The sequence below is a fragment of the Lepus europaeus genome, chromosome 13 (assembly GCF_033115175.1).
Source record: "Lepus europaeus isolate LE1 chromosome 13, mLepTim1.pri, whole genome shotgun sequence".
Classification (NCBI taxonomy): domain Eukaryota; kingdom Metazoa; phylum Chordata; class Mammalia; order Lagomorpha; family Leporidae; genus Lepus; species Lepus europaeus.
Window position 1 is genome coordinate 99,103,663 of NC_084839.1, and position 12,068 is coordinate 99,115,730.

The following is a 12,068-nucleotide window of genomic DNA, read 5'->3' on the forward strand; positions in this document are numbered from 1 at the left end:
ATTGGAAACTGCTTTTTTTTTTTTAAGACATTCTATCCAATTTTTAAAGATTTATTTATCTATTTGAAGGGCAGAGAGAGAGAGAGAAAAAATTTGTTCATCAGCTGGTTTACTCCCCAAATGGTCACAACAGCTGGGCCTGTGCCAGACTGAATCCAGGCACCAGGAGTTTCTTCCTCAATTCCCATGTGGGTACGGGGGCCCAGCACTTGGGCCATCCTCTGCTTTTTTCCCAGGTGCATTAGCAGGGAGCTGGGACGGAAGTGGAGCAGCTGGGACTTGAACAGGTGCCCATATGGGATGCTGGTACTGCAGACAGAAGGTTTATCTTCTATGCCACAGTGCCGGACCCTGAAAACTACTTTATAGATATCATTCTGAGGAAGGGTTTCTTGCAACAATGCTTTCAGGACCATAAATAATGCATATATTCTATATAAGTACAAATTTATTATGTAAACATCATTAAATTAATTAAATTTAAGTAAATATTATTTTATTGTATTTACATTGAGCTTATTATATTCCTGACAAAGCAACCACTGATTTAACTCATGACTGTGTTTGGGCTTAAATAGTAAGCATACCACTATTCTCAGATGGTTATTTAAAAGCAGGCAAATACTCTAGTGCTTTTAGTACTAATCAAAATTAAGAATACTTGATTTAGATAAGTATACACACAATCATAAGCTGCTTTAGTAATTGCTTTTGCTGCATTCTTCTGAATATCAGGATTTGTAGAGCTTTCTGCAAATGATAGGAGCTTTTGAAGACCCCCTGTCTGCTGAATCAGCACCCTGGTATCCACGTCTTCAAGGCAATTGGCTATCACTGAAAGGGCTTCTGTATGAAGGTCATTCAATTCCTAATAACAAACACAAGCACAACTTTAGAAAGATGTACTGAAAGGAATTTATCCTACGCTTTATTTCAGAAGAGTCTAAGGACAGCAAGAACATAATTTTGTTGTGACAGAGGCCTAAGGAAACAGGAGTTCTGCTTATCAACACCACTCTCCCTAATCATCTTCTCTCCATTCCCTTACTCTCAAATGTTTTATGGATGAAAAATGAATGCCCTTGAGGAAGTTTCCAATAACGCTAGTCAAGTGAAATTGCCCAAACAATCTTCCACAAAAACGGTTCTAAAATCTGGAGAAAACTTTTTTAAAAAAAAAAAAAAGCAGATGGAAACTGGAGGAAAATATATTTCTTAAACTGTGCAAATGGGAAAGGTAAATATTGTGAATTTGTGGTTTTCTTGCCTGAGGTTACTTGCAAATCCCTACAGCAATGGAAAAGAGTAACCTTATCTGAACAGCTAGAAATGTAAGGGGGAAATCCTTGGGGTAATGGAAACATAGAAAGGATGGTCCGTCATCACAGTATTGCACACAGAACTGCTTCTGACTGAGCTCACTTCACAACCAAAAACTGCAACAATGAACCCATGCTCATGGAATTCACTGGTCTTACCATGTTCCCTATCATCATAAAGCAGTCAGCTGCACAGAACGGCAGAATGGCCTTTTAAAGACTCACCTCTAATTCAAAGTTCTCCAGGAGACTATTTATGCTTTGAATTCGTGTCTGGCAAATAGTGGCTTTTCTCCCACAACCAGAAATCAGTGAGTTGAGCTGGAAGTGGTACCATTCTTTATTAGCCCTAGTGACTTACTAGCAAAGTGTTTGCCTCCTCTACGTGCAACCATATGCTCTGCTGGCCTAGGGATCTTAGTTCCAAGTGGAGGAACACTTCCACACCAGGAGCTACTACAATATGTCTACTGAACTTGAAGTTAAACTGCCACTTAGAAACTTTTTTCTTCTCATGCCTCTGAATCAACAATCAACAAGCAAAGGGTTACTGTGCAAAGGGAAATTGGACCACTACACCACAATTGAAATAAGGAAGAATATGTATGGAAAATAAGAGATCCCTTAGCATAACCATACCCTACGACTAGTCAGTGGAAACTAGCATGGCCCGATCCAAGATTACTAATGGCCCAGATCCTTCAGATATTAAGGTCTGCATTATCTCACAGGGAAAGAGCCACAGCCTGCTGAGGAGCTGGCTAGGGACAAAGGGAGTATGGAATAGGTAATGGAAGAAGGTAGTTATTGTCAACCAAATGATCATTGACAGAAATGAGGTTTGTACATGTCAAGGGTGTTTCTTCTTTATTTTGTTATGAATATGTGTGCATGTATGTTTGTATATGTATGTATTTTTCCTTTGTTTTTTCCTTTATCCTATAACATGACATGTATTAATTTTATATAATACATTTTAAGTTCTTCAATGTCCAAGAGTCAACATCGCCCATTATTTCCTGGGGGAAAATTAATGAACTTTTGGCTGCACACCACATTCTGTCACACCGAGTGGAAGTACATCTTTGCTACTGCTTAACTGGCACTGGGTCTTAATGCTTCCTGAGTCTGCACTCAGCTGGTCTCCTTGGCATCCGGCCTACCCTGTAGATTCTGGACCGCCCAGCCTTCACAATTCTTTAAACACTACTCTTCCATACATATTTTGTTATTAGAGTTAATTTATTTTATTAGAATATTGAAGTAAGGGCAGTGAATATGAAATCTATGTACTACCATTTCACTCTGGAATTGAGAATTTGGACACTTTCAGAAGGTATCCACAGCATTTCAAGTCAATGAGTGGTATCCATAAACTGCTGATTGGTTTCGGTTTATGTAAATAGGAAGTCTTAGAAGACATTGCAGATTCTAAATGTGTATCATTCATACCTAAAAACTTAGGAACAACTATGGAAACTCAGATGTAGTATTGCTCAAAATGTGTTTAGAAAGTGAATTAATTATTCTTTCTTAATCTCAGAGAAAATCAGGACAAAGATTAAAGGACTAAATCTATATGTTTCAGGATACCAGGAGGAAGACCTACACAAGAATGTAAAAATCTTAAATCTTCTAAGCCAGAAGACTACTTGATTACCTTATAATGGCCTCTGTAAATGGTTTGATTTAATTAGGTTAATTAAAAGACTATGCAGCAATTAGAAAGACTGTTACAGTCAGTGTTATGATAAAATACAGTAATATTTTGTTAAAAAATATGCAATTTATATTTTACAACAATATTTAGGAGAGATGTATTTCTTCATAGGGAATTGAATGAAAATTGCAAATACCTTACTTTCTAGGATCTTAATAAGTTGGTCCAGTCCTTGATTATCTCTTAACATTGTTAGGGATTCTTTATCATTTGTAATAACACCCAGGGTTTTCAGAGCCAATAACTGAATTACTGGATAGTCCGACTTCAAGAGAGCTAACATAGAAGGGATTGCATTTAGTTCTTGAAGTGCAATTCGACACTGAAAATCCTGCCACAAGATACAAATGATCAAATCAGCAATGTTTTAAAGCAAAATACATTTTGAAGAAGGGAGAAATACTGCTTTACAGCAAAAAACATTATTAGCTATAATTTTCTCATCTTTTATTCCAATTTCCTTCCAAATTAATTCACAAACAAAAACAAGGAAACTCTCAATTGGCAAAACCAACATTTGTATTTTAACCATGAAGACCCTGTCAATAACAGGAAATACATGTGATCTGTGACTCTTGCAGTATCCATTATTTGTTTATTTTCCAGCAATTACTATTACTAGAAACAGTATGACAATAAATACATGCATCATAATATTATTTTCACACTGACATACTATTTCAAATAATATGTGTAGTATGAAATGATGACTTTATTATCCTTATTATTATCCTTATTATCTTCATTCAAAAGGATTGTTTATGGAAAACCTGTATGCAAGCTATGCTGTTGACGGGCCCTGTGCATGCAAGTGTATAGCCAGTTTAGTTTAGATACATGATTTTTTTTGGCTATTTTGATTTTTTTTATTAAGGGCTATACAAATATCCAGAAAGATAAATAAATATGATGCAATGATATGTGTCCCGAAATGAGGAACTTTCTTTCACTGCATTGTTTGCTTTCACAATGGCCTTCAAACAACAGGAGGTAGTGATTCTGTGCCCTTTCTCTTCTTTTATTACACACTGTTGGTTTCTGAATCAGTAGCCTGCCCTCGGTATTTGCATTTACAAACCAAATTCATTTTCAGCCCATTATTTAGAGTGAGTGAGTTATTTAGAGTGAGTGCATTTTTTTCTGTTCTACGAAGAGGACCTTTTGGTTCACAGTTGGATCATAACGCACAGGAGTCAGTTTCTCCCACAGTCAGCTTCTCTTGGTGTTAAAGCAGAAGCCAGTTACAGCTTGGCTTATCATTCTCACCAGAGTGGTTTTTGACTTGTTCTTGGCAAAGGAGACCACTGAGAGGAACATGGCGACTGCTCCCATGCAGTCTCTGTAACCGGCCCAAATCCCAGATACATGAGAAAAAGAGAGAGAGAGAGACAGAGACAGAGAGAGAGAGAGAGAGAGATCCTCCATCTGCTGGTCTGCTGGTTTGCTCTCCAAATGGCCAACAAGGCCTAGGCTTGTCAAGGCTAAAGCCAGGCACTCCTGGTCTCCCTGAGTGGGTGGCAGGAACCCAAGAAAGTGGGCCAGCTTCCATTGTCTTCCCAGGTGGACTCTCAGGGAGCTGGATTGGAAGCAGAGTGCAAGAACCCAGCGAGCCCTCCAGTGGGATGCTGGCATCACAGGCAGCACCTCAGCTTGCTGCATCACAGTGCCACACCTCAGATACATGATTTTTAAGACATTTACAGTATCAAGGGGGTCATCATGGTCTGGAAATGTTGTTCGTTGTGTGTGTCTGTAATTCTGTGTGAGTGTGTGGAGGGTGGGGGTTTCTTGGGGTAGGTTTCAGTACAGAAAATAAAGGAAGATGCCACAAAAAATCTTTAAACTCTGACTACTAAATCATGACATTTTAAATAAAAATGTAGTAAGATTCAAATAATGCACAATGTGGAAAATGTTCTATTTACAACTTAGCTTTCCCGTATCCATCTTTCAGCTCACATCTGATCTTTAGTTTCCTTTAAACAAACCACAAACTGGAGGTTGCTCTTTGTTATGGGTTGAATTGTGTCTCCCTACAATATGTATTGAGGTCAGGACCTCACAATGTGACCTTATTTGCAAACAAGGTTCTCACTGCAGATATAATCAGTCAAGATGAGGTCATCGTGGAGTGGGGCAGGGCCTTAGTGAGAGACAGAGAGAGACCCAGAGGGAGAGATTGCTGCGATGTAGATGCAAATAAAGGAATGCTAAAGACGATGGCAACCACTAGGATCTGACAAGAGGCAGGAAGGATTCCACAGTCTCAGAGGGGGCAGTTTCTACTCCTTTCATTATGGCCAAGCTAAACTGGATGCAGAGAAATGGACTATTGGTATACACTGATGGCCTAGCGTGGTGGGCTCCTGAGGTAGACATGGAAGCTCTGTGCCCACCCCCACCTTCCCTTCCCTTGTCTTAGACATTTATTCCATTTACCAACCCTGGGTTATACCTTTGATAATAAATCAATTATCATAAGTGAAATTATAAGACAAAAATGAATATCTGGACATTCTATGGATGTCTGATGAAATTAATGGATTATTGTTAATTTGTTAGATATGATTATGTTTTTGCAACTTTTTTAAAAATATCATTTTTAGAGATACATACTGAAATATCTCTATGATTGAAATAATATGATATAATTTGCTTTAAAATAATTGAGGAGGGGTTGGCACTGTGGCGCAGTGGGTTAACGCCCTGGCTTGAAGTGCTGGCATCCCATATGGGCGCCAGTTCTAGTCCTGGCTGCTCCTCTTCTGATCCAGCTCTCTGCTATGGCCTAGGATAGCAGTGGAAAATGGCCCAAGTGCTTGGGCTCCTGCACCCATGTGGGAGATCCGGAAGAAGCCCCTGGCTCCTGGCTTCGGACTGGCGCAGCTCTGGCCATTTCAGCCATCTAGGGAGTGAACCAGCAGATGGAAGACCTCTCTCTGTCTCTACCTCTCTCTGTAACTCTGTCTTTCAAATAAATAAAATAAATCTTTAAAAAAAAATTGAGGAAATAGTGAATAAGGGTGTAGATGAAACAAGCTTATCATGTATTTAATGGTTGTTGAAGTTGGGTGATGGAATGGGTATACTGGGTTCATAATTCTGATGCTGTAACTGTGTTTATATTTGAAAACTTTAATGTTTATTTAAGAATAAATATTTTAGAAAAATAGAAAACAACCAAAAAAGGAATTATGCAAAACTGGTTGCATTTTTAAGTGTTTCTTTTTCCAAATTGGAAATAAATTCCAACATCAGCTTTTTTCAAAAACACTTTTTAAGGAATTAGTCTTACCTGTACCAAGTTGTAAAGGCTTTCAATAGAATTCTTCTGGACATCAGGGTCTGGGCTATTCAGTAGTCTGATAAGTGGCTCTAATCCACCATGTTCACATATTTGCACTTTCCCAGTGTATTCTGCAGACATGTTTGCTAGACAAAGACTAGCAAACTCGTGGGTAACCACTTCTTCTGTATGCCAAAAGTGAATAGGACAAGTATGTGAAATGCTTATTCAACCACTACTTTTGAAATATGCTTTGAAAGCCAAAACACTACAAATTGTACTTTGCTTAGAGCACACCTATTTTCTTTTTTTGACAGGCAGAGTGGATAGTGAGAGACAGAGACAGAGAGAAAGGTCTTCCTTTTTGCCGTTGGTTCACCCTCCAATGGCCGCTTTGGCTGGCGCATCTCGCCGATTCAAAGGCAGGAGCCAGGTGCTTCTCCTGGTCTCCCATGAGGGTGCAGGGCCCAAGGACTTGGGCCATCCTCCACTGCCTTCCTGGGCCATAGCAGAGAGCTGGCCTGGAAGAGGGGCAAACGGGATAGAATCCAGCGCCCCAACCGGGACTAGAACCCGGTGTGCCAGCGCCGCAAGGTGGAGGATTAGCCTGTTAAGCCACGGCACCGGCCCTATTTTCTAAACTCAAAACTGAGCTGTAGTTTGACAGATTTCACAATTACTACTTCATGAACTGTTTTCAATATGCAATCAAATGTAAAAAATAAACAAGTTCTATTTTTAAAATACATACAGGATGCAAAGTTACCTTCTGGAGCGAGCTGGGCAATAACGGAATCCATGACATCTAACTCCCTTAACAATTTTTTAACATCATCTACACAGGAAAAACAGAATATTGATGTTGATTATTAATGATAAATGCGATATCTATTGAATAGTACCTTATGGGATAGGCAATATTATTATCACAGAGCATGGAAGTGGTGAGGCCAGGTTTCATTCCCAGGTAGGTCTAATCCCTCACAGTTCCTAGCTTCTATACTTCTTGACCACTGGGATACACTACCTTTCAAAACACTAAAAATTATAAATATAAAAGTGCAAATTCTGCCAAGAATACTACAAGTAAAGCCAAGTTACTGTGATATAACACTTGTTTATTATAGTAATTCATTTTATGCTTTGTTGGGAGGATACTTTTAAATTTGGTTTTAATAGAGCTTGCACAAAACGCAAATAAGAATTATCTTAGTCTATTTCAAGAAATACATCTTGATTGATTACATTTCATTTGATTATCAGAAATGCCAAGAAAATGCTGAATAACAAGTAGATTGACTTTTTAAAAAGTCATTTTTGTACAATTTATATTAGCCCAATTAAGGATAGACAGGTTATGTCCCCACTTTTTCATGCAACCCTTAGCCTAATTTTTTCTGATAAATAAGATATGGCTGATCCTTTGTTATTTTTTAAAACAAATTTAAAATTAATAATAATGATACATATTTCTTTGGCTTTGCTGTGATCAGATCATGGTGTAGTGTTCACAGTGAGGCTATAGCCTCCTGAATATTGGACATAGCTACAGTCCTGCTTCTGCCTAAGCAGGCCTTGTGAAGGCATACCTTCCTAGATGGAATGCAGCTGCAGGAGCAGAAGGTTTGAGTTATTATTAGATATTGCTTTTAGGAAAATTCCTTGTCATACTTCAAGGGCATAGAAGATGAGCCAGGAGCAATTTGAACTTTCGTGTCCCACCATAAATATGTCACACGATGCTTATCTCACTTGCTTGTGCCTGTTTGTTATTCTTTTATAATGATTAGTCAGGCTGTACATCCCTAATTGCTGTGTTACTAGTTGACCCTAGACTAAATAATAAAACGCTCCTGCTGGAGCTAGCCAGCATCTCTCTCTCTCTCTCTTTATTTGTCAGGCAGAGTTAGACAGTGAGAGAGAGAGACAGAGAGAAAGGTCTTCCTCTCGTTGGTTCACCCCCGAAATGGCTGCTACGGCCGGAACTACGCCGATCCAAAGCCAGGAGCCAGGTGCTTCCTCCAGGTCTCCCATGCAGGTGCAGGGCCCAAGCACTTGGGCCATCCTCCACTGCCTTCCCAGGCCACAGCAGAGAGCTGGACTGGAAGAGAAGCAACTGGGACTAGAACCCGGTGCCCATATGGGATGCTGGCACCACAGGCGGAGGATTAACCAAGTGAGCCATGGCACCAGCCCCATTTTTTAATTATTATTATTATTTCACAGATAGAGTTAGACAGTGAGAGAGAGAGAGACAGAGAGAATAGCTATTCTCTTCGGATGAAGATGCCCGTGTCTTGGCTAGTCACTTGAAATTCCCACATGGTGATCAACATTTCTGCTTATTGACATTACTTTATGATCAGAGGCTTGCAGCTCCTTTCTGCTATTTGTTCACAAAATACATACTAGGTTATTGTGAATTTGTCATCACACAGTGCTGAATAACATTACTAACTTATTCCTTTAAACTAACTGATTTGGTGCCCACTATCCAAATTGCTTCTATCCCCCTAACTGCTCTCCAAGCCTCTAGTGATCACCATTCTGTGTTGAGAATGAATGTTTTCAGATTCTACAGATAAAGAAGAACATGTGGTAATTGTATTTCTGTTTGTTGTTTATTTCACTTTCCTCCAGCTCCATCCATTTTGCTACAAATGATAGGATTTAAGTATTATGGTTGATTAATATTTCATTGCGTGTATATAACATTATCCCTATCCATCCATCTGTTGTTGGACGCCTTGGTTGATTCTTTGTGTAAGATCTGACACTGAAAATGCTAGAAGAAAACATGGCAGGAAACAAAGATATTGGTCCAGGCAATGATTTTTTTTGTTAAAATCCCAAAGGTGCTCTTTTAGTTTTGCAGTTTCTCATTTTGGTCAATTTTCTTTGTCTGCAAGGCATAATTGGGACTACCAGAATTTTGGAAAAATGACTGTTGCAGCAGCTGAATCTGATGATCTCTGGATTAATTCTTTCTGATTATATACTTAGCTGTGACTAAGACACAGGGATATGTCACTGTCACTGTTCAAAATGGCTAAAAGAGGTCCAACAAAATTTACAGTAAAATATGTGAACTGACTTGAAATACAAAGAACAACCAAGCTTCTAGGAATGTAGTGTTCTAAGGGGATCGATGTCATTTTATAATCAACATCAACATCATTTTAAAAACTGTATTATACTTCCACAGATTAAGAAATAATAGTAGGATATACTCGGACCTTCCAAAGTATTTGGGTGAACTGTTCAAAGGAGCAGCCACTGAGAAAGACTGTTTCTATCCTCTTTCACTCTTAAGATTTCTGTTCAGAATGATAGTTATGAGGGCCCTAAACTATAATCCTTTAGATCTCCACCTGCATCCCACATATAGTATAAAAAATAACCTTCCTGATACTTCAAAACAACAACGTGCTCAAGAAGATCCCACTCTGCGCTCTGCTCCTGTTTCTCTGCAGTATTGGTTCCTACAGAGAGAGGCCAAGGGCTCTCCGTTGCATGAATAGCATCAGGTGGCACCACACCCCAGTCTTCCCAAACAAGTTAAAAGTTTGTCAGGGGATTCTTTGTGCCATGAAAACTCCCTTCTAGGTTTGAATTTAGTCCAAATGGCAAGTAATGCCTAACAGCAGATCTGATAAATGTATCCACCACATCATATGATTCCAGTTCAATGGGAGCTCTTGTAAGTTGGTGACACAGTTGATCTGCTTTTTGACACCAAATTGTTCAAACATTCTTTCTTTTCTTGAGGTTAAATCAGTGAAAATAATGGACAAGGTGTGTTTCTATCACTTTAAATATGATACTGATCTCAGTCCCCTTCGTTCTTAACTGGGAACATGCTCAAATATGGCTATTGAACAGAAACTGACTTGTGGAGGATGACATTTTCTAAACAGTGTGATACCTAAAGTTTTAAGTTGTTTCAGAACTGTTAGCATCTTCACTCCCTAGAGTACCTTTACAATAAATTGGTTTTTTTTTTCTTAAAAAATTACTTATTTGAAAGGCAGAGTGACAGAGCAAGAGAGCAGAGAGTGAGAGTGAGACAGCGAGAGTGAGAATGAGAGATAGACACTGAATATTGACTTTTTTTTTTGACAGGCAGAATTAGATAGTGAGAGAGAGAGAAAGGCCTTCCTTCGGTTGGTTCACCCCCCAAATGGCCGCTACGGCCAGCGTGCTGCACCGATCTGAAGCCAGGAGCCAGGTGACTTCTCCTGGTCTCCCATGGGGGTGCAGGGCCCAAGGACCTGGGCCATCCTCCACTGCCTTCCTGGGCCACAGCAGAGAGCTGGACTGGAAAAGGAGCAACTGAGACAGAACCTGGAGTACCGGTGCCCCAGGCGGACGATTAGCCTAGTGAGCCGTGGTGCCGGCAGAATATTAACTTCTAATAGTAAGTATCCTGCTGCCAGAAATATTCCCCAAGCCCTTGCTTTACAGCACAGCCACCATTAGGGCTCCCAAAATTGCAATCTTCTCCTAAGCACCCCAAAGAATTCTACCTGCTCCAGACACTGCAGGTGCTGTTACCCAGTACACATGTCGTGGCACAGAAGGCACACACAAATCTCTGCCCATCCTCTGTTTATAGGCATTTCTGAAGATACTATAATGCCAAAGTTCCTTCTGAGCATAATGAATAAGAGGATCCCACTGTCATCACACTGGACCAGAGCTTCTGTGGCCTCTGGGGTGGGAATAGCAGAAAGTAGGGGATAGAACTTGCTCTTGTGTTTGAATAGACTATGGTATGCAGGGGGCGGGGGAGAAGTATGCTTTTTAGCCATGTCCCATGGTAGAGTGACACATGTTTATTATTAGCAGCCTGAGTTTCATGGTAGAATTCTATGTCCACTGAGTGTCAATTATTGGAAGTTTCAAGACCTTTTTTTGGGTGACTCGAAAGCTATCCTAATAACATAGGCAAATGAACTCATGAATAGAAAATGTATCCTGTTTATAAGTCAGAGAGTGTATTGGCATGATTTTGGCCAAACTGATACTCTAACATACGCAATATTAGGCTTTAATTAATACTATTATACTACCATATTGAAACATTCCAAGTAAATAAAACTATAGTTTATAGTTTCAAAAAAAATCATGTATTAAGACTCCTTACATTCCATTCCTATGGAACATATACGAAAGGGAACTTATATTTAGGCAATGGATTTTTCAAAAAGAAAAACAATTTTAAGAGAATGATGGCTTTTTCAGTTGGTAAGGCTGGTATATTATGTCATCAACTTTGAGAGAAGATTTTGCATGGATATATTTCTACGTATTTTTATATTTTAAAAATACCCCTTGAAAATACCATACATTTGCTGTTTTTGGCTGATTTAATTGATTTAATTTTTTGCTATATTAAGGTTGGCTTAAATAAAGTTAAACAAATCTTTTATTTAAATGAAGGATAGTGCATTATATAATATTGAGGATTAAAGTTGATACTTACTATTAGAAGTCAAGATTCCAAATATCATAGTAGCATTTCTTTTTACTATTTTGTCTTCATGGATCAGCAGTTTAGTTAAAGGTTCCACAGCTCCAAGTTCAAGGAGGGTTGCTTTATTTTCTTCACCTGATATCACAGGTAAAAATAAGTCATACATGGATATCAATTGATTCCATCTACACTCTTCTTTGTGTCTTTCCAATTTCTTTATTTTTTTTGCTTATTTTGTATTTTCCTTTTTCATGCTTCTTTTATTTA

General features: G+C 38.9%; 1 protein-coding gene and 1 pseudogene across 1 annotated transcript in view; both read right to left on the bottom strand.

Moving 5' to 3' along the window:
* The window catches only part of LOC133772932 (armadillo repeat-containing protein 3-like), a 128,655-nt gene that overhangs the window by 49,827 nt on the left and 66,760 nt on the right, over positions 1-12,068 (bottom strand). Inside the window, exons 6-10 of the mRNA XM_062210086.1 lie at positions 11,811-11,936; positions 7,092-7,160; positions 6,335-6,510; positions 3,176-3,370; positions 685-868 (exon numbers count right to left, since the gene is read on the bottom strand). Coding sequence (XP_062066070.1) covers positions 685-868; positions 3,176-3,370; positions 6,335-6,510; positions 7,092-7,160; positions 11,811-11,936 — 750 coding nt within the window. The remainder of the gene's footprint in view (positions 1-684; positions 869-3,175; positions 3,371-6,334; positions 6,511-7,091; positions 7,161-11,810; positions 11,937-12,068) is intronic.
* LOC133772280 (large ribosomal subunit protein bL33m-like) lies at positions 4,159-4,356 on the bottom strand (annotated as a pseudogene).